Here is a 23271-nt window from a genome sequence, read left to right on the forward strand (position 1 = left end):
AGATCCTTACAGAAACAGAGATATTCATAGGTGTCTATAAAGTTGTGTCTTATGTAGAAACATATATATAAGTAGTTGCTGGTGTGCTGGCAAATTCAAGTTTGTTTTTTGGAACTCTGGAATTTTCCCGAATATTTTCCATTCCAGTGCAAAACCAGAAATGAGGCCTACTATGTGTGTGTATATATATCTATAGGTGTGTGTATATATATCTATATGCATATAGATATATATCAATATAGATATCTATATATGTGTATCTTAGATATATATGTATATCTATAGATATATATACACACACCTATAGATATATATACACACACATAGTAGGCCTCATTTCTGGTTTTGCACTGGAATGGAAAATATTCGGGAAAATTCCAGAGTTCCAAAAAACAAACTTGAATTTGCCAGCACACCAGCAACTACTTATATACCATTTGCATTATAAGTAGGTTATATGCAAATATTATGCCATTTTACATAGCATCAGGCAGATTTTGTTATCCATCCCAGGGGATCCTGTAGCTGCAGAGAGTCAAAGGTGACTGAGCACAGCACTCGAAGACAACTGTATATAATATATATGCACACATATGTATATAGTATGTGCATATTATATTTATTGTTCAGTTGCTCGGTTGTGTCCGACTTTGTCACCGCATGGACTGCAGTATGTATGTGTAAAAATTATATTTTAGTGTCATCCACCTCTCAGTGTAAGAATTAGATTAGGAAAAGTTAGGGATTATCTTTCTCTTTCATGTTTTTTGTTTTGCTTTGTTTTTCAAGTGCGTGCAATAGAAGCTGTGTCTTTCGTATTTTAAAGATTTTTATCTTCGTACCCTCTTTTGTTTCTGTTGGACTTTTGCATTAACACAATAGGTATTGTTATTGACTTTGATCATTGTTCATTATTGAGTTCCAGACCCTCAATTAAGAATGCTTTTACATTTAGATGTGGGTACATGCATAGTCATGTCTGACTCTTTACAATCCCATGGACTGTAGCCCACCAGGGTCCTCTGTCCATGGGATTTTCCAGGCAAAAATGCTGGAGTGAGTTGCCATTTCTTTCTCCAGGGTATCTTCCTGACCCAGGGATCAAACCCACATCTCTGGTATTTCCTGCACTGGCAGGCAGATTGTTTACCACTAGCACCAGCACCACTTGGGAAGCCCCACTTTTACATTTATTATCTCATTAATCCTCAAAATAATCCTATGTAGTAGAGTATATTATCCATGTGCTGTGCTGTGCTTAGTAGCTCAGTTGTGTCCGCCTCTCTGCAACCCTATGGATTGTAGCCCAATAGGCTCCTCTGTTCATGGGAATTCTCCAGGCAGGAACACTGCAGTGGGTTGCCATGCCCTCCTCCAGGGGATCTCCCCAGCCCAGGGATCGAACCCATTGTAAGAGGAGTCTTTACCGTCTGAACCAGGGAAGCCCATATTATCCATATCAGATTCATATCTCTCTGTCTCTTTCTTTATACTATCTTGGCGAGATAGGAGAATGTCAGACTTTCAAATTCTCACATTAAAGGATTTTTCTCATAAAGTCTCCAAACGGTGGATAGAACATGAGGAACTTTCCCCTGGAAATTTTAGGAGAGCTGGGAATAAAGTCCAAGCACTCTGACTCCCAGGACTCTTAGTTTCCCTAGTTCATAGCCTGTCTTCAAGCTCTATTGCACTGCAGCTCGGTGGCCTACCTCATGATTCCCTTCCCAGATCAGAAGATACGAGGAAGTCACATATATGTTACCACAAGGGGAGAACACCCTTCCATTGACCCTTCAGAGAGTCTCTTTTCTCCAGCAGAGAGTAGTGATTTAGCAAGCATTTGTAGAACCTATGTTTTATGAACAGGACTGCATTATAGGTTTGAAGGAAACATAAAAGAAAATAAAGATCATGCCTTTCGGGGGGTTACAATTGAGCAAAGAATATGTACTTATATACAGATAACACAAATGGTGAGTGCTTTGGGAGTGATCATAAATAACATGCTATGGGAGGGACACTGATTAGTTCTAATTGAGGGGATCTGAGAGAGCATCTCTTGAAAGAGAAGGGATTTGAACCAGGCGGTAAAGGATGGGCAAGATGTTGACAAAGGGTTGCAGGTTGTGTGCGGAGGCTTTATAAGTTGGAGGAAACAGCTTCACAGTTAGCCATCACTGCCTGAGAGATCTGTTTGCTGCACTGCTTCTGAAACACACATACACACAGCCTTCTGAGGGAAAATACCACTCCCGTCCAGACACTTTCTCTTAAGAAATATTTTCTCCCCGATATAAACCACCACCACCCCCACACACATACACACAGAATCTATAGTAGCAATCCTCCATAAGCCTCCAATAGCTGTTTTTCTCCCCTTGGAATGATGAACAGAGCTAATTTCCAGTGCTTATCCTACCTGTAAAAACACTTTAACAATCCATAGATGTAGGTCCTCTCTGGTGGTCCAGTGAGTGATTAAGACTCCATGCTTCCACTGCAGGGGGCACGGTTTTGATCCCTGGTCCGGGAACTAAGAAAAAACACGGTCCGTATATGTAGCATGCCATTTCAGCTAGTTTGGTAGGCTTCAGAGGCTCACGACATAGCAGGGCAAGCATTTCCATTTCTCTCCCCATGTTCTAAAGAAAATAGAAATGTTTAGGTGAAAACCAAATCATCTTCTGTTGTTTATTCCCCACTACATGTCATTATTCTCTGCTGGGGAAGTGGTTGGATGGTTCCAAATGTTATTTTGTCTTCCCTTCCAAATATTTCTCAAACCTGAAAAACTGGGAAATTGAGCTCAAACATAGGCAGTATAGGAGAATGATCCCAAATAAATCCCAATTCTTGGGTATTATTTGAAAAACTTTCTAGAGACAGCTAAATACACGGCATTATGTTCTCTTTAATATAGCGAGTGCCATATTTAGGTGGGGGATGTGATGGCGGGAATGGAATATTTCAACGTAAAATACTGCTGCTTTGCTCCTACAGATTCTGAACATAGTTTATCACCCCCAGATGGTAGTTTCGCCAAGACCTTGTTCTCAGGCTTCCTTCTGCATTCCCTTGCTCAGCAGTCTCACCATGCCTGCCCTGAGACCTGCTCCCCGGCAAGGTCTACCCCATACATCTTCTTCATATATCCATTGTCTTCCTTGGTTGTAGAGCTAGTTAAAAACAAAACTAGTCTCCACGTAATTATTGTGGTTATTATTTCAAGATACTATTATTTATTTGAATAAAGTCCAGGAACTTTTATCATTAAGCTTTGGTGAAGGTGTTAAAATAAGGATTTTTCTCATCTCAGCTTTGGAGAACTCTGAGAAATTAAGTGACCCTGTAGAGACTACACCGTCTGCCCGAGTTAAACTGAAAATATGGAGTCTATTTCTGGTGCCAGCTCAGTCAATAGCCTCCCAAACAACTGCTGCTTGCTCCTGCCAGCCAGATGCTAATAGCACAGGATTTTGCAAGCTTTGGAGCAGGATTCAGCTCCGTTTCAAAGGTCCATTAGTGAGGATAGTTTCTGCTTCCAAAACAAGGTCAGCGCAGAAATTGATTTCTCTGTTTATAAAATTTGGTCATTCTTGGGTCTGAAATGATGGCTGTAGAAGCCTGCTGCCACTTGGAGCCTAAGACCTGCTCAGACACTCAGCAGACCCGGGCCAGCCCCGTAGCCAGCTGTGGTCATCTCTGAACAAACCGCCTCTTGTTCCCTCTCCTTTAATTCCTCTTAATTTGAAAAGTGTAATTGCAGAACAAATGCATATTAGTGATGGAGCCGAAGTGCCCGTCAAATTCTTGGCTGCTTTCTGTTTTCTAAGACACTTTAGAAAACTTAACTGATTTAAATTAGGCCCTGCAAAGCAGCTGGAAAAAATTCAGACATTTTTGCCTTGGAGATGGAAATTTATACCCATTCAATGCATAGATCTAAAATATAGCAGAAGCTATAAAAAGAAATCTTTTGGAGAAATGAGATTTCTGGTATTTTTTTTTCCCCCAGATGTTGAGGTAGAGTCTTCTCTGGTTCTCACTGTGTTTTCAAAGATCTTCATTTCTTGTATGTGGCACGTTCACCATGTGAAGATGAGACAAACGTCTCATTGCTGAGGAAATTTGCATGGGACCCCACAATGTTGGATGATAGTCTCAATTCTGTAGGATACAGCTTGCCAATCATTTTTGCTTCTCAACAAGCACCCATTCAAGCTTGGAGATAAATAACAATCACTTTCCACAAAATGTAAAGTTGCAAATAGCTACTATTAACTAAATGTTCAATACGTGCTAGTCACTGTGTTTTATAAGCATAAAACTAATCCTACATCTATGCAAAGGAGGAGATACTATTGTTATTCCCATATTACAGATGAGGAAACTAAGGCATAGAAAAACTGAGAAATTTGCCCTACCTGGTGAAAGTGAGGTTTGACTCCCTACTGTACTCCCTATAGTGACTTAAAACAGAGGTTTTAAGTCACTATACCATGCTGCTATAAAAAAAGACTGAGAGATGAGAGTTAAACATCTTATATCTGAAAACTCTAGCCAGTGAATTGGTTTCATTTTAACATTTATCAGTTACTACTACTTGGAGAAGGAGATGGCAACCCACTCCAGTGTTCTTGCCTGGAGAACCCCAGGGATGGCAGAGCCTGGTGGGCTGCCGTCTATGGGGTCGCACAGTCGGACACGATTGAAGCAACTTAGCAGCAGCAGCAGCAAACTTAAATAATATTTTTTTTTAATTTCTAATTCATTTTAGTAGATACTTGAAGTTGATATTCCAAAGTAGATGAATATTGTCTTCATGTTTTATTGGTCATAGAGATGTTAGGATATCTTAATTCAGAACTCAAAGTAAGAGTGAGAATCAGAATCTGCTAGGATTTAAGTTTATAGTTTTAAATGTAGTATGCCTAATAAAGAATAAGAACTGGTGTACTTCTAAGTCAGTCAAACAAAGTTAGAGACCAAAAAAAAAAGACAGTTAATGAGTGTTGGTATTACTCTGTATTTCCCCCATAGCCACTGTTTTTTCCTAAATTGTCATAGAAGTTTATACTGCTTACCAGTTTATAGAAAATCAAGTCGTCTTTGGCAGTGCATACATACCCAATCACAGCAAATATGTGCAGCAGGAATGAATCCTCCTTGGGTTTTCTGCTAGGTTGGGAAGGAATGTCCCTTCAGTCCAAATGGTTTTTCTGTTGACAGGAGATGTAGAAATTTCTCTCAGTTGTCTTATTACTGGCTCTCAGTTCCTTTATTTTATGCATATCCTCATAAATATCAAGCTCATACTGTAATTTAAAGGAAGTAATAGAATGGAAGTATGTATTTGAACATTACTAGCTTTGAGGGAACCTAGAGGCTTTTCCAGTTAACAACTGGTGAAGCTGAATATTCTTGTCAGTGAGGGAGTGGAGTGGAGAAAGACTTTAAAGAGACCATAAGGGTTTTGTTTTGTTTTTTTTTCACTGAACAATGTGTACATTTTTTTTCTATATTGGAGGATAGTTGATTAACAGTGTTGCGTTTATTTCATGTGTGTAACAAGGCAATTTGTCTTGGACCTATTCTTTTTCAAGTTCTCTTCCCATTTATTTCCCTGGATTTCCCTGATAGCTCATCTGGTAAAGAATCTGCCTGCAATGCGGGAGACTGGGTTCGATCCCTGGGTTGGGAAGATCCCCGGGAGAAGAGAACAACTACCCACTCCAGTATTCTTGCCTGCAGAATTCTGTGGACAGAGAAGTCTGTCAGGCTGTATTCAGTCCGTGAGGTCGCAGAGTCAGACACGACTGAGCAACTTTCACTTCACTTCCTATTTAGGTTATTACAGAATATTGAGCAGAATTTCCTGTGCTGTGCAGTAGGTCCTTGCTTGTTATAAATGTCCTGTAAAGTTTTGTGAAGAGTAGGAATTCCCATTCCCTCTAGTGATACTTGAACAAATCAGAGACGCATGAAATTCTTTTTTCTCAAAGCACTGATGTCTTATTGCATCCAGCTCAGCCACCTCTCAACTTAAGGTTCTAAAGATCACCCTTAGGCTTTGAGGAAATCACGGTTTGAATCCCAGCTCCTTGCGTAATTGTGGGCACTATACTCACCCGCTCTGAGCTGCAGTTTCCGCCCCACTCCCCACTGTTATAGATTAAATTACAGGAGAAATGTCAGATGCCTGACATGACTCCAGGCACGTCACTTGAGGATCATAAGGAACTTGGCAGAGTGTCCAGCATGTAGTAAATGCCCAGTAAGGGGAAGCTGTGGTTATTAATAATATTCAGGTTTGTTTCTTCTTTGGACCTGCTCCCACCCACCTCTGGCTGTTCTTGCTTTTTAGTACCTCTACCACTGATTGGGGGGAAGGAGCAGGAAAGAAAAAGAGAGAAAGGGGATGAAAAGCAATTAGCCCTTTGGACAGAATAAAGGGGGAAATGCTGAAATTAAGTTTATGGGTTACCTGTGGATTTCATTTTCTTGTTTTATACCTGACTCCTGTTATCATAAATAATTGAGAGTTTTATCAAGAGCAACATCATTGTCTTCATCAAGAACCTGTATGTATGAACTGATTTTACACTTTCAAAAACTGACCTGTAACCCACCAGAAACCATTATATACCCGTATTAAAAACAGAAACAAATAATGACTACCCTTGAAGTGTCCCCAGGAGAGAAATGTGGATGAGATGTTTTTCCCAGAAAGAATGTATATCAACCTGATTACAAGCCAGATTCCTATCTGATTCTTGGGATTTTGCTAAATTTAATAAACTCTCCTTTTCTTGTCATCTCCTGTATTTCCCTGTTGCTATTTTGAAAGTTTTGCCCTTTGAATTAATTTTCATCTTTATACTTCAAGTATAGCAATTGTTTCTGAACTCTGAAGGTAACTGTTATCAGACTTCTCTTGTTTAGAAAATGCCTTGGTTAAAAGAGGCACCCAGTGAGATAGACTGAGGTTCTACCACTTGTGACCTTGGAAAAGTTAACCTCTTGGGCCTGTGTCCTCATCAATGCAGTGGGGTTAACAGTACTTCCTGAGGCTTTGAGGATAAAACGAGTTTAGTTCAGTTCAGTTGTTCAGTTGTGTCTGACTCTGCAACCCCATGAATTGCAGCACGCCAGGCCTCCCTGTCCATCACCAACTCCAGGAGTTCACTCAGATTCATGTCCATAGGTTAGTATGTAACAATGCCACCATGAGCCTGACAATAAAGAGTGGATCACCAATAAATGTTTCATCTCCTTTACACCTCCACCCCCTTGGTAGATTTGAACACTGTTTGTTGGTAATTACGCTGTGCCTCTCTTCTGTTTTAAGGATGTGCTTTTGGGGGAAAACAATGGCTTTGGTCTCATGAAGGATCCGTGTTATTTGACTGGCCCAGGTTCCAGGTATGTATCTATAGTTATGATGCTCTTTGCCTCATGAATGCTGCCGGAGTTAAATGCTTCTGTTCATCTCTACTGGAAATTGAATTAAGATGTTATGATGTTTCATGGTATCTCGTGCCACCTTTTTCAGTGTGTCTAGGCTATGGGAAACCTTTTTATCCACAGATGACTTTGTCTAAGAATGATACTATTCAGAGTAGGTTTTGAACATGTGCTGTTGAGGCAGTGATTGACTTCTCGCATGTTTACGTCAGAATGGTTGGTGATTGTGCTCTTCTCCAGCATATCCTCTGACTTTCTCAAGTGGGTCCTCTCTGGTGTGGCTGATCTCTTTTGGCTGACCCACAGGATCAGGTCTCTGAATAAGCACGAGCATTCGTGAACAGCTTCACATAACAAGACAAATCATTGTAGGCACTTAGAAGACAGCAAGAAAGTCTTTTTTTTTTTTTAATTGCCTTCAAAATAATTTCTCCTTAGAAAAATATAATGGATAATTTTTAGAAGTAGAATCTTTGAACTATTTACTTGGAGCTTAATGAGTAGGAATTTCCAAAGAGAATTTCCTCTGAACCACGTGTCTGTATGTAGTTTTAATGCAGCATTGTAGGACTGTCTACTGTAATCTGGTTATTACTAATGGTAATATAGTTAATCTCTCTTGGTTTTTTTTAGGCCAGTTCTTTAATATTTATTATGTTTCACTCAGTCATTGTTTCTCTCTTTTCCTATATTCATCTTCTCAATAATTCAGCCTAGTAACTGCCAGCATGGTCAGGAAGTGGGTATTAAGTTACCTCCTTCACTGCCAAGGACAGCCTTGTATAGTTGGTTTTGCTCCTGTAGCTCTTCCCAAAGTGAAGCAAGGAGTCAAGGTGAGGCTAAGGGCATTGGTTAGTTTGGGTGTATTAATTCAAAGCTAGAAAGAAGAGAAGGTTAACTAGAACTAGAGCTCTGCCAAAAGAGCACTGTTCTAAAGTCTAAGGTGAAACTAAAGTCAACCACAAGAAATCAAATTGCTCGATTACACAAAGGACTTGAATAGACACTCCTCCAAATAGCCAACGGGCACATGAAAAGATACTACATATCACTAATCCACAGAGCAATGCAAGTCAAAAGCACACTCATTAGGATGGCTACAATCAAAAGAAACATAAAAGAACAAGTGTTGGTGAAGATGTGGAGAAACTGGAACCCCTGCACACTGTTGGTAGGATTACAAAGTGGTTTAACTGCTATAGAAACAAAAAACCTGTCATGACCAAGCAACCCACCTCGAGTATAAACCCAAAGTACTGAAAGCAGTGTTTTGAAGGGAGATTTTTATACCCATGTTCGCAGCAACACTATTCATGATAGCAGAGAGGTGGAAGCAATTCAGTTGTCCACAAGTGGTTGAGTGGATAAACAAAATGAAGTGTGTGCACACACTGGGATATTGTTCCACCTTTAAAAGGAAGGAAATGGTGTCACAGACTGCAACGTGGATGAACCTTGAGGACATTATGCCAAGTGAAATAAGCCAGTCGGAAATACTTGATGGTTCTGTTTGTATGAGATATCTAAAGTAGTCACATTTGTAGATAGGTAGAGTGGCAGTTACAAGCGCTGGAGGAGTGGGGAAAAGAGTTGTTGCTTACTAGTTTCCTAGCTTCAGATTTGCAAGATAAAAATGTTCTGGACACACCCGTGGTGGATTCATGTCAATGTATGGCAAAACCAATACAGAATTGTAAAGTAAAATAAATAAATAAATGTTCTGGAGGTCTGTTTTGCAACAATATGGATATGCTCAACTAAACATTTTAAAATGAATTTAAAGTAGTAAATTTTATGTTATAGGATTTTTTTAACCATATTTTAAAAAATGCTATGAGGAAGAAAATGAGACTAATCAAACTTCGTTCATGAATACTATGATTCCTGAATACATATCAGTAGATGCTTGTCTCACACTCGATTATAAAAGAGACTGAGACAAAATCTTTATGACATTAGTCTTTATTCTTGGAAAACAATCGCCAGGAAGAAGTATTCTCAATCAGACTAAGCATTTAACTAAACTACTGTCTTCAAAAATATACAGTTTAAGTGTAGTTTCTGTAAACAAAGAAGATTAAGCATAAACTAAAAACATTATATCAAGGTTTACTTCGGCTGGATCTTTAAAAGATACGCATTGTTTTATTGTATGTTTTAGTGACGTCTCTCCTTTTTTAAAAAAGCAATATGAAATTACAACATGAATTAGACCTTAAAACATCAGATTCCAGTTATTTCATGTCCTATTAGAGGATGCTAAGTTCAAAAATATTTCATGGCCTATGATCTAAATAGCAGCGGGCAAAAGAGACATTGTTTGTTCAACAGACATTTATTGAGAAGGTACTTTGTGCCAGGATCTGGGGGTCCCAAAAATGAATGAGACATGGGAGTAGAGAGCACCCTCAGCAAATCTCCCACCCCTGGGTTTCTCGTGGCCCCATTTGGGAACCCGCCAAGAAGGACAGAATAGCCACTCTTCGATATTGAGAGGTTTCTGATAAAGAAGCTGCCTATAAATGAAAAGATCTGTGGTGGGAGGGAGGGTTTGCATCTGAGCGGAAGATGGTACCTTACTACATTTTATATTAAAGAGAAAATAACGGCAGAAGAGCTAGTTGGGTTCTTTGTGGTCTTTGCCTTCTTTATGCTGCTTTACTCTCATCTGGCCTTAGACGATTTTGTGGCCAGGACTGTGCTGACTGGGGACCGAGCCACAGCCCCCTTAGGACGTGGGTCTGTGAAATGAAGAGTGCCATCTGCTCTCCAGATTCACTTGCACACTAGGCAGGGAGCTGCAAATGTGGGATTTACGAACTATGGATGTTTGCTGGAGACTTTTTAAATCCTCACATTAACTCTTGCATGGCAGGCAGGGCTGCAGACGTGTTTTCTTTGCTTTGTTCTTTTTTTCCTTTCAAACACAATAACAAAAGTACTGGAAATTGTTGGGTTTTCCCTTGGAGCCTAGAGGACAGCTGTTTAAACCACCGTGCTCTCTGTTTGCTCATTATTGTCAGTCTCTTTCTCCAGAGGTAACTGCTTATTAGCTCCTTAGGTGAGACACTTCTTTTCTTTCTTTCTTTCCATTTGGAAAAATGAAAACACTGGGAATCCAAGAGAAAGTTGTAAATAAAACCTGCGGATTCAGCAGCCCATACAAATACTTTCCAAACAGACCACCCCCATGGGGGCTCACTGGCAAGAGAATGAGGGAGCATTCTTTCCCCCAGAAGTCAGGACCTGGTTCCCAAACTTGGTCTAAAAGGAGCAGAAGAAATGTGCTGAAGCCTGTCCTCAAATGCTGCCTTGCACGGAGGAAGGGGGATGCGAGAGAATTAATGAAAAGAAACGCCCTGTGACCCCAGGCTTGCCCTGTGACATTTTCCTGTAGGAGTTTATGCCTGTCCCGCTGTTGCATTTCAACTTTCAGGTTCTTTGTCTGAGCAGCCAGGGGGAAGCAGTGTACTGTTTCTCCCGGGTCCTTCTCCTATGAGAGGGTTTTCCCGTCTGTGGAATGCACCTTGGGCTCAGCATTTGCCCCTTTTCATCAGCGCTAACCTGCATGTCTGTATCCCGTTCCAGGCCATTTAGCTGTCCCAGCCGTGAAGAGATGCCAGCTCTCAGACATCACCCCAGCTCTCACTGGGGGGATTCAGGCTGCAAAGCAGGTAGCGGTGGTGCCTCTGTGCCCAGCGGGGGTCCGGGGCCGCTGGACCCTCCAAGACAGGCCAGCAGAACGCCTTGCCCTCTGCCACTGTCCTCGGGAGCTCACGGGCATCTTCCAGACGCCAGGGCTGCACCCCTGAGCTCGGTCCTGCCTGCCCCTGGCCCTTCGAGCTATTGCTCACAGGTTGCAGCCCAGCCCTCCACACCAGCCGGGACCCCCAGAAGCGGCGGCGGCCACAGCCCGGCCCAGCCTCCCAGCCCTGAGCGTGGGATAGAAGAGCGCGCAGGGATGCGGGCCTCCCCGCCCTGGATGAAGCGGGCCTACACGGCCAGAGAGGAGAGCCTCCCCGAGGACCCCCCGAAGCACTACCCCAAGCCACAGGATGCCCCCAGCTCGAGCAGCACTTCCGACCCGGATACGCCTCTCGGGGCCCCAGGCATTCCGGGCAGGATTTCCCTCCGGATCTCCGAGTCGGCCTTGCTGGCTTCCCCGCCACCTCGCGAGGACTGCGAGGACGATGAGGTGTTTGTGAGGGACCCACGCCCCACCGCCACTTCCAGCCCCCGCTGCGATGAGCTGCTGCTGCCCCCACCGCCACCGCCGCCACCGCCCCCGCCACCAACAACCAGCCAGGCATCCCTGGCCCAGGGCCTGGACCACTTCCCTCCGCCTCCCCCCGAAGCTGTGTGCCCGGCCCAGTGGGAGGAGGGCTACCTGGAGCCCCGTGCCAGGTGAGATCGCAGCCCTCTGCCAGTGGAGAAGGGTCTGCCACCGTGGTAAGATTTCCACACTCCAGGGTGCCCTGAGCTGCCTCTACTGGCCCCTGGAGAGCCATGTCAGTTTCACGAGATGATAGACCTGTTTCATCTCTTGAGCTTGGTAGTCCTTATGCACGGCTTCCGCAACGGCTCTGCAGTGAAGAATCCACCTGCAGGAGATGCGGGTTCCATCCCCGGGTGGGAAAGATTCCCTGGAGGAGGAAACGGCAACCCACTCCAGTATTCATGCCTGAAAAATTCCATGGGCAGAGGAGCCAGGTGGGCTACAGTCCACAGGGTCACAAAGTCAGACACAAGTAAGCACAGCAACAAGTCACTGTGCTGGCAGCCCTTGGGCGCTAAGGAGTGAGACTAGTGGAAATGGAAACCAGGACCCAGGAAGCCAGGTTTACTTCTGTGGGCATGGCAGTTTCAGAGGGAATAAACAGCGTCCCTCTTACCTGCCAAGAGTTCTGAATCAGTGAAGAAATAAGATGAAAGGGCATATAGGAGACAAAAATAATCACTCTTATTTCTGAGAGAGCTGATCCTGGAGAATATGGCTTCTGTCTTGAGTATAAGTGAGTCTCCTGACACTGAACCTCAAATTAAAAAGGGTTGCCCACCTAGTCATAGGCTGTGCTAGACACATACACGCACACAGCAAGCACGTGTGAGCATGCCAGAGCGAGTCTAGAGGCAGCCTTACTCTAAAAAAAGAGGCTGGGCTAGGAATGGGCTGTGGGCCGCTTCTCTGTATCCATAGGAAGAAATGAAGAGGAAGGCTGAAGGTCAGTAATGTTTAGGGAAACCCTCTTCTTGGAAGCCAGAAGAATGGGGAAGGAGCATTTCCCAACACATACCTCCCTAGGACAACACTGAAGATACATCAGCACCTTTGTGGTAACTTCCTCTAAACACTGTTACTCTCTGGAATCTGAGAGCAACATTCACCAAACCTGAACTCCTGTTCAATCCATCCCCCTTAAAAAGTCACACATCCCCCTTAAAAGCCTCTCGGTGACCCTTTTGAACCTGCTGTTTGTGTGGATAACAACCTCAGAGTCTCCTGATGTGTTGGAAGTTGCACCCCTGTGCCAGTGTATCTCTGTTTCTTTCACCCTCTGCTGACTCTTCTCTCACCCCTCTCTTTCTTATAATATCCCTGACAGCTCCAGCAAACTTGCCAAGGTGACAGTTGCCAAGGAAAGGTCCATGCCTGGTGCAGCCCATCTGGTTGGTAATCAACTGCCGGGTTCCAGATCTCAAACTTCAGGCAAGAGTTTCGAGGCCAAGGAGACCAACCCACCCTCCACCACGGGTGCTCTGCCCCAGCCTGCTGGGTCTCTAAGCAAGCAGCCAAGCCCAGGACAGCCACTTCCCATGCAGACCCACAGCCTCATCCACGAGCCAGCCAGTGGGACTCCAGGTTTAGAAAAGAATGTCAGTTCTGGTCCTCAGAAGACCTCAGAAGACATCAGAACAGAGACGCTAGCCAAGGAAATTATCCACCAAGACAAATCTCTGGCAGACATTTTGGACCCAGACTCCAGAATGAAGACAACTATGGACCTGATGGAAGGTTTGTTTCCTCGAGATGTTAATTTGCTGAAGGAAAACATCATAAAGAAGAAGGCCGAGCAGAAAACCATCAGCTTCCCAGGATGTGAGACCAAGAGGTAAGTCCCTGGCAATGTCCCCAAACAGACTTCAAATTAAAGTGCTTCCATTGGGGTGATGATCCGGTGGGAGGATCGTGAGCAGTCTGTATTTTTCCTTCTTTTGATTTCTCCTGGGTTAGTACAGTATTTGCTTGCATGTTTGATTTCCTTGAAGCTATTATGGAAGAGTTTTAGAGTGTTTTTTATATTTTCTTACAAGTTTTCAATGAAAACTATGTGAATCAACAGGCTGGAACTCCACGGCTGGGGACTTCAAGACCACCAACAAATAAAATCATCTAAATTTGGGCTTGCATTTTAGAAATTTCCAACTGATCCTAACTAAATTACAGAAACACTGTGTTTGGAGTTGTGGGGGAGGGGAGAAAGGGAAGAACTATGTGGCGTTTCCAGGCTGTCCGATCTGTTATCAGAGGCTCTGATCACTTTATCCAAGCCTTCAACAGTAACCTTGTCCAGCCTCTCCTCTTTCAGTATCTTACAGAGACTAACAGGAAGTGACTTATCCAAGGCCATGTGTTTAGCAGACACATCTTAAGCACCCACAAGGGTCCCCTGTGGACCCACAGATGAATTTTTATGGATGTGCCAGTCAGTTCACCATGGGTGGTTGTCTTTCAGCCACTCGTAATAGGAAGACCAGAGTAGTTGACATATACATTCTTAGAAAAGCATTTCCTGGCATTATGCCTGAGAACAAAAGTTTAAAAGTGAAATCCTCACCTGGCTTTAGCAGCGTGGAAAGCTTCCTGAGGGATTTCAGAAGGATGACGTGCGCCATCTTCTGGTTAAAAGTGAGCATTGTCCTGTCGTATGTGAGACTGCAGATAGCCACTGTGGGCTTCAGGTAATCAGATAAGATGCCCAAGAAGCCCATTTGTAAGGCAATGAATATGTGGGGAGGCAGAGCATATCAGAAGAACTTTTTACCATGTTTTTTTTTCCCCACCCCCACTAACTGGATTAATGTAACTATATTTTTTAGAGGAATAACCTCACCAATTGGGAGATTAGTGAAAATAACCTTCTGGTGGTTCTGGATTCCATAGTAAAATGATGGTCTAGATGTTAAATGATGTCACAAGATTATGTCCAAGAAAACTAATTATGCCCACAGAGTCCTTTATTTAGTGAGTAGGGTCTTACCTACTGACTCACTGGAAAAGACCCTGATGTTGGGAAAGATTGAAGGTGGGAGGAGAAGGGGACAACAGATGATGAGACGGTTGGATGGCATATGAATCAGCAAGCTCTGGGAGTTGGTGATGGACAGGAAAGCCCGGCATGCTGCAGTCCATGGGGTTGCAAAGAGTCAGACACGACTGAGCAACTGAACTGGACTGAGAGTCTTACCTATAGAGTGTGAGAGACAGCTTGATTGCAGTAAAACGAAGACCGTAGTTACCACGTCCACAACTTCTAGACTGTCCTCCATCCTCGAAAACCCCCCTGCTGTGTAACCAGTGAGTAGATTTTACACTTTGTATGTGTTCATTGTTGACCAGCAAGCTCCAGGTTTCTCAAGCGTTCCTGGAAAAGGAAAACTGGTAAATATCCAAGCAACAATTATAGTAGGCATCAGACACATTATGGAAACCGAGGAGGAGTAGGAAATGATTAACCTAAAACCTGAGGTTGGGGCAGCGCCTTGAAAACACTGTTATGGTGACTAAGTCTTGGCTCCCTGTTGTCTCTCTGTGAAACAGGAAGTCAGTGTCATTCTGGTGTTTATCGCAAGAGAACCACGCAGAAAGGTTAAATGTCCACAGGCCACTCCCCATCGTAATATTGCCCTCGGTGGTTTTCCATCCCAAGTACTCTGGCTTCATGAGCCCCACACATAGTGATCAGTCAATCATAAATATTTATTAGGTCATCCTAATCCCTGGGAAGATATTACACAGATTTTTTTTTTTTTAACACATTTCCAAATGGACCGACGTGTGGTGAAATGAAGCTGCATGTGGCTGTATTTTGTTCTCTCTGACCCAGGAGTGACGACAAGGAAGCAGTGGGCCTGTTGGTCAACTGTCCTGCCTACTACAGCGTGTCTGCTCCCAAGGCCGAGCTTCTCAACAAAATCAAAGCTATGCCAGAAGAGGTGAACGAGGAAGAGGAGCAGGCAGACATCAACGAAAAGAAGGTAAAGAAAGAATGGGGGGCTTTGTTCTGCTCCCCCAGAAAGGTAGTTCTTGCAGGCTTACTGGTGCCTTACAGCAGCGGTGGGCGGGGGCCAGGGGGAGGCCTGTGACATCACCAGTCCTGCTGAGCCATAAGAGATTCTCCACGTGCAAGGCAGCTGGAGCAGTTGCTTCACAGCTGTCCTGTCATTGTGCTTTTTACAAATGGCAAAGGTGAAGGGTAGAGGGATTAAGGTGGATTTCCTACAAGTCACACCGCTAGGACTAGAACCCAGCTCCCCTGCTTCCTGGTTCAACATGGGGATCCCGACACTTCTCAGCAGTTGACCAACCAGTGCCAGTGGTCTATATCATTTTCATTTCATGTTTCATGGTCAAAAGGAAAACTAGGAAGTCTAGAAACTTTAAGGAAAAAGAGACTGATTGTCAAAAGATAGTTTGAGAAAAGCAAGTGTTGCTCTTAAGATCCCCTCCCCTGTACCACAGGGAAAAGCCTGAAAGCACAGTGTTGGAATTGAGTTGTTAGCATTTGCTGCTCCTACAGAAATTTAAAATAGAAAGCACTTTCAGAATGACCGTGATGCTGGTGTCTTCCCACACGCCCTGGAGATCTCAGCCCAGCTGTGCCCGGCTGCTTCCCCCACAGCCCCAGAGGGGCTGCCTGCCTCTGTGCTTATAGCTCTTCATACGTCTCAGGCCAGTCTGCTGAAAAAGGCTCTTTGTTAAAACACTCGCCTCGTGCGGAGCCAGGAATGTAAGTGCTTCTCAGTGGTGCCAGTTCCAGGAAACCTTCTCATGTGATTTCTGTTTCATTTATTCCATAGTATTTGTCCTAAGCTCTCTTGTTTATGTGTTGGAATGAGACCAGAGGATATAGACCGTGGGAGCAAGGAGCAATGAGGCAGGAGGATTTAGGGGTTTTAGAAACACCTCCGTCCGTGACATTCTCTCTTCTACTGACTCACAGTGCACGGCTAACATGCTGACACGATGCAGCTGCTGTGGTAACACAGGTTCTCCTAGCCCAAGGCCTCCCTACGTCCACGCCATAGCATGTCTCCTGGCCCCCATTCAGTGGGATTGGAGGGAGAAACCACCTTGCTATAGTCTGTCTATATCTATCCCAAAGAGGGGGGGCTATATAAACACCCTTATAAATACTTCCCTGGTGGCTCAGATGGTAAAGCGTCTGCCTACAATGCGGGAGACCCAGGTTCGATTCCCCGTCGGGACAGTCCCCTGGAGAAGGAAATGGCAACGCACTCCAGCACACTTGCCTGGAAAATCCCATAGATGGAGGAGGAGCCTGATAGGCTACAGTCCATGGGGTCTCAAAGAGTCGGACACGACTGAGCAACTTCACTTTCACTTTCATTTTCATAAATACTAAGTTGCCATAACATCTTTAACTGAATATTTTACAGTTGTTTTGTTTTTTTGCGTGTAGACATACCCTGCCCTACAGTAGCAGTGTGGCAAATTATTTGTTGCTTTTTCCTCCCCATCTTAATTTTATTTTTTTCACTGCTTTTTCATCACTTTATCATCACCCTCTCACTCTAAGGATTATGTGACAAGAAGTATTTTTAGACTGAGAACTGAAGGAATAAGGGATTAATCCTCACAGGAAATGACATTAGGTATGATTTGTCAAGCAAGTCTTAGTCCCAGAGGTGGGCTGTGTTTTTTTTTTACTTAGTGCTTTATTACCTTCTTTATTTACACAAAACTGCTTTGATGCCATATTGTCACATTTTAGGCTGAATTAGTTAGAGTGAGTCAGGAGAGGAAGAGAAGGTGGGGGCATTCAAGACAAAGGGTATAGCCTGGGAGAAGAGGCAGAGGTGTGAAAAAGCATTGGGAGCTAGTGTGTATTGAAGAGAGATACTTCCAGGAGGCTTGATATTTGGGGATGTAAAATAGTCTCATGATTAAATCAGAATTTACCAAATTTAGAGACTAACAAAGAAAGGCCATGTATGGCAGGAAGGAGGTGAAATGGGGAGGATTCATGGGGGCAGGAGGTCATGGAGGTCACATGGAGCTTTGTCTGAAATGCTAAAGTTTGGATTGTATCATGCGGCAGGGGAGAACCTTATGAGATTGTTTTAATAAACTGCAGGTTTATTCATGTGTAATAAAATGTGTGTGTGTGACTTGCATTTATATATCTGGTCAGGAAACAGGAAATATGTAGGCTTCAGCTGATGTTGTTGAAGGCATTTATTAATAGATTCAGCATGAAGTTGAAATGCAGTTCTCTCCCTGGTGGCTCAGACGGTAAAGCATCTACCTACAATGTGGGAAACCCGGGTCGGGAAGATCCTCTGGAGAAGGAAATGGCACCCCACTCCAGTACTCTTGCCTGGAAAATCCCATGGACGGAGGAGCGTGGTAGGCTACGGTCCATGGGGTCTCAAAGAGTTGGACACGACTGAGCAACTTCACTTTCACTTGTCACTTTCCTGATATATAACAGGCTTTTCTAAGGATGGTTTTAAAACATGATGCTTGGTCAGGATTGTTTTAAGGCCAAGTATAGCCTTCCACCAAATTCTGCAAAGCAATAATGTGCTCCCTAATGTTTAAAGTTAGTAATAACCTAACATATATTTCTTGGCATGGAACTCACTAAGTGTCAATGGAAACTACAGTCCTGACTTATTTATATTTTAAAACTTAAAAGTATTTCGAATCCATTCTCCTTTAACATATTTTTAAAACTTAAAAGTATTTCGAATCCATTCTCCTTTAACATATTTTTTATTTATATATCCTGGATGATGAATTATAATATTGCTCAGACAGTAAAGAATCTGCCTGCAGTGCAGGAGACCTGGGTTCGATTCCTGGGTCGAGAAGATCCCCTGGAGAAGGAAATCACAACCCACTCCAGTATTCTTGCTTGGGAAATCCCATGGACGGAGGAGCCTGGAGGGCTACAGTCCAAAACACTCACTGTGTGAACTTCTGACAGACATAAAATCTAAAGACAGTTTAATACTTCTAACTGTTTGGCTAAACCCTACCATATCTGTTAGACAAAGATCTGCTTAACCAGATCCCATGATTCTCTGTTCTGAGGGCCAGAAGACTTTGGCTTAGAGACTTGGTGGAATATTTCAAAAAGAATCTGTTGTTCCTTAGAACTGGCTTTCCCCAGGAGACCACTAGTGACCCAGATGACTCTCAGCTGCCTGTCTCTGTTGCTCTTGCTTCATTCTTGAAGTTCCAAGCTTCCCTCTGGTCTGTCTTCCTTTCAGCCTGAAAATCATCCTTTAGTGTTTCTGTTTTTAAGCATTTTTCTGCTGGTGACAAATTCTTTTAATTTTCCTTCATTTAAAAATGTCCATATTCTACTGTCATTTCTAAAGAATTTTTACTGGATATGGAATTCTGGGTTGACTATTCTTTTCTTTCAGCACCGTAAAAATGTTGTCCCATTTCTTCTTGTTTCCATCGTTTCTGATGAGAAATGCACAGCCGTTGAAGACTTGTTCCTTCTATATGGAATGCTTTTATCTGACTGCTTTCAAATTTTTCTTTCTTTGTTTTTTCAGCAGTTTGGTTACGATATGCATGGGCCTTATTTTTTTCATTTGTCCTGTTGGGGTTTGCTAAGCTTCTTAATTCTGTACTTATGTCTGTCGCTAAATTCAGGATGTTATTAGCCAGTATGTCAATTTTTTTTTTTAACGTGCTAATCTTTTCCTTTTCTTCTTTTGGGACTCCAGTGACACAAATATTAGACCTTTTGATGTGGCCCTGCAAGTCTAAAACTATTTGTTCTTGTTTTTAATGTTTTCTGTCCGTTCGTTCAAATTGGATTGTTTTTATTGATCTGTCTTCAGTTTCACTGACTTCCCTGCATTCTGCCAGTGATTTTTTTTTTTTAAATTTCAAATATTCCAGTTTTCAGTTGTAAAACTTCCATTCAGTTACTGTTTTGTAGTGTCTGGCTGTTCATTTCAGGAGTGTTTACTTCTACCATGGAGCATAGTTACAAAAGTTTTTTAAAGGCTTCGATAGTCCCAGTGTTTGATTATCTCAGGGTTAGCACCTGTTGGTGGTCTTCCCCTGAGAGCTGCTCACATTTTACTGGTTCTTTTCATATGGGGTAATATGGTATTTGAACATTTTGCGTATTATGTTGTGAGACTGGGTTCTGTGAAAATCCTCCAGAGAATGTGGATTCAGTGTTTTGTTTTAGCAAGCAGTCAGCCTAGTGAGGTTCAGGCTGCAAGTTCCGTCCCACCCCTGGGTGTTGGTCACGGTGTCAGTTCGGTTTTCAGAACCTCTGCTGTCTCCTGTGTGTGTGTCTCTCACGGGCACCTTTCATGACTGAGCTGGGGGCTCGGGTGGGTGGTTCTGTCACAGTTCAGTCCTGAAAGCCTCAGCTGTGCTACTTTGGGTCTGTCCCACACGTACAGCTTCTGGGTGAGCCAGGACCTAGGCAGTTTTGACCCAGAGTTAGGGGGTCTCCCTTTCCTGCTCTCTGCTGTCCAGTATTCCCATGCTTCCCCCCCATCCCCCTCCAGCCTCTGGCTCCCAGAGGCCCCTTTTCCTGCACCTCTGGCTGGAAACAGACAAGTTCTCGCAATGTCACAGCAGCCTGCATGGCCATACTGTCTACACGGGACTCCCCTCAATAAGAGAAAGAAAGAGTGGGGAGACCCCCTTACAGTTTCAGTCCCTGGGGTCATTTTCCCAGTTCCTCTAGACAGAAAGAAGGATTTTCTCTTGGAGTTTTAATTGCACATGCCATGTGGCTGGGAACAGGAGAAAAAAAGAGAAGGAAGGGGAAGAACAGGATTTCCGCCACAAGCTTTATCCCACAGAAGGCGGGGCTTCTTTCAGCATTTTTGCTCCCATACCATTTCTGCAGTTCAGTGTTGAGGCTATTCCCAGAGCAGAGCTAGAACATAAAAAGGGGGAGAAACCGGAAACTCACCCCCATCTGGGTCATCCTTCAGGCTTGCTCCCTCCCCAGCGAGCTGCCCATTAACCTTGCAGTTAACCATCCCCCCCCTCCCGGGGTTTATCATCAGGGAGAGAGATGTGGCGGATTTACATCTAGGAAAGGCTCTCTGGCAGCTACGTGTGGACTCAGACAGTAGGAAGAGAGGGTAGTTGGAAGGGTTAGAGCTGCCCAGGAACGTGATGATACGGGTCAGAGAGGGAGGTGCAGGAGGAGCAGTGAGAAGCCGATGGATTTTAGTTTTCAAAAGAGGAAGTAAAAATGGACAGCCTGGTAGCAGATTACACATGGAGCACGGAAGAGAGGAAAGAGGGCTGACTCTGGAGTTCCTGGCTGAGGGGACTGTTGTAACAGAAATAGGAAAGCAGAGGGAAGGAGGAAGATGAGCTGCGTTGAATTTTGAGGAATTTCATCATGTTTCTTCTTGTATGTCAGAGAGTCCTGTTACCAGGAACCAAGAGATCTCAAAACCAAGAGATCAAACTAGGTAAATGTGACAGCTTTCTGGTCACAAGCCTTCCTGAGAGAAAACGAGAACCACTGTTCACAGAGAGCGTGCTGGAGAATATCTGCCTTGGCAGTGGGTGCCCCCCGACCTTTCTGCTTCATCAGCCACTCAACATGGGATGGAGACTTGCTCGGGACAGAAACTGCCCCCGACTTCTCTTTTGAGTGAAACGCAGCTAAAGAGAACAGCCCATGCTGCTGCTTGGATCCTCGAGTTGAATGTCTTTAACTAGTCCCAGTTTTTACCAGCAGGAGCCTAAATTTCCCTCTGTCCTCAAACCCTAGTCATGTGGCTGCGTTAATTGCTCAGTCATGTCCGACTCTTTGCTGTCCCACGAACTGTAGCGCGCCAGCCTCCTCTGTCCATGGAATTCCTCGCAGGAATACTGGAGTGGGTAGCCATGCCCTCCTCCAGCAGATCTTCTCAACTGAGGGGTTGAACTCAGGTCTCCCACATGGGCAGACGGATTCTTTACCACTGAACCACCTGGGAAGCCCTGAGGGTCCCGAATTATTCTGTTTAGATGAAGACAGGCCATTTTCGAGGCTGACTGTGTGTGTGGTGACATTATTGGCAACCCTGTCAGCACAAGTCCCCTGAGCAGAAGGCAGCATAGTGTTGGGGGTGGGGAGTGGTTGGCTATCTTCCCCTAGGGTCATCTACCCAAGTGACTGACTGGTATATGTTCTTCAAGGGGCTGCCTAATCTTAGCCAAAGCACAAAAGAGGAACAACTTGAATGTGTAACACTTTTTATATTTTCCAAAGTGCTTGCTTCATCTTACCTGAGCCTCACAACTTTCCTCTGAGCTGTTTTAACGTAACAACAAAAAGCCTGAATCCTGCAGCTGGGTAACCTGGGCCTAAGCCCAGTGCTGCCCCTTTCTGTCTGCCTGAGCTTGGGCAAGTGACATAACTGCTATCCGCCTCACTTTCCTCATCAGTAAAAGGGGGATAACAGCACCCATCTCACTGGGTTGTTGTGAGTAATAATTGAAAATAGGAAGATGCCTAAACGGTGCCTGGCATAGAGAAAGAGCCCTGTAACTAAACAGAATGATTATTTTCAGGCAGACATTAGGATGCCCGTGCTGTGGATGAGCAAAACAGATACAAAAAATCAAGTGACTGGCCTGAGAATGAATTTCTGTCATAGTCAGATCTCCTGACTCCTGGTCCAGTGTCTGCATTGGCGCTGGAACCATGAGGAGGTGGACAGGGCCCAGCAGGATTTCAGCCTGCAGATGGTAAGGTGGGAGGGAGGGACTGTTAAACTGTGTTACCAGTGAGAAGCCTTATAAATAGCAGCTCAGGTGGGCGAGTTAACAGTTTATGCCAGATGAGAAGTGGTTAAATGTCGAAGATTTTGCAAATTAATTAGCTCCTGAGAGACTAGTAAGTTATTTTTTAAAAATCAAAACACCTCTCCCCTCTCTCTCCATTGAATTCCATGGGTATAAGTTGGTGGGTTTTTTTTTTTTTAAAAAGATCTGCCTGGCAGAGAAATGGCTATTGAATACAGCCAACTTTCCCTTGCTACCTTCAGTTATTCAAATCCCTCTTTAACTACATTTTAAAATCCAAATCTCCAAGGGCTTGGTAAAATGAAAAATTCAAATACCATCCAAATGTGCCACCTTTGGGTCAGGAGTGATGGTGTGACTGCTCAGTGATGCTGGTATTAGCCGATCTGGCTGGGCTCTGACGGATCACATTACAGCCCTGCCAATAGCTTTCAGAAATCAAAATGCAAAATGTAGATGGGTCTTCCTGCAGAAGCCTCCCTGAATCACTTCTAGGCATTTTCTTCTCATTCTGTCCATCCTTGTCTCATGAAGCCCAGAGTTCATGTCAGCTTCTGTACAGGCAGACCTATGATTCTTCTGCTAACGTTGAAAAATAGAGCAGGTGCCAAGCATTACCTCTGCTGTCCCAAGAGTGTGCAGACAGCAGCTGCCTGCCTGAGACCTGCAAGTAGGCCCCAAGCACTGCCCCCATCACCCCAGGAGCGTGCACGGGCCTCTGCATCTGCACAGCGCGTATCAAGGGGACAGTGGCCAGCACA

General features: G+C 44.0%; 1 protein-coding gene across 1 annotated transcript in view; it reads left to right on the forward strand.

Moving 5' to 3' along the window:
- Window positions 1-23271, forward strand: part of SHROOM3 (shroom family member 3) — a 76762-nt gene that overhangs the window by 45746 nt on the left and 7745 nt on the right. Inside the window, exons 7-10 of the mRNA XM_040237328.1 lie at window positions 7352-7425; window positions 11056-11871; window positions 13071-13577; window positions 15573-15723. Coding sequence (XP_040093262.1) covers window positions 7352-7425; window positions 11056-11871; window positions 13071-13577; window positions 15573-15723 — 1548 coding nt within the window. The remainder of the gene's footprint in view (window positions 1-7351; window positions 7426-11055; window positions 11872-13070; window positions 13578-15572; window positions 15724-23271) is intronic.

This window comes from Oryx dammah, unplaced genomic scaffold, assembly GCF_014754425.2.
Source record: "Oryx dammah isolate SB20612 unplaced genomic scaffold, SCBI_Odam_1.1 HiC_scaffold_3, whole genome shotgun sequence".
In the NCBI taxonomy this organism is placed as follows: Eukaryota; Metazoa; Chordata; class Mammalia; order Artiodactyla; family Bovidae; genus Oryx; species Oryx dammah.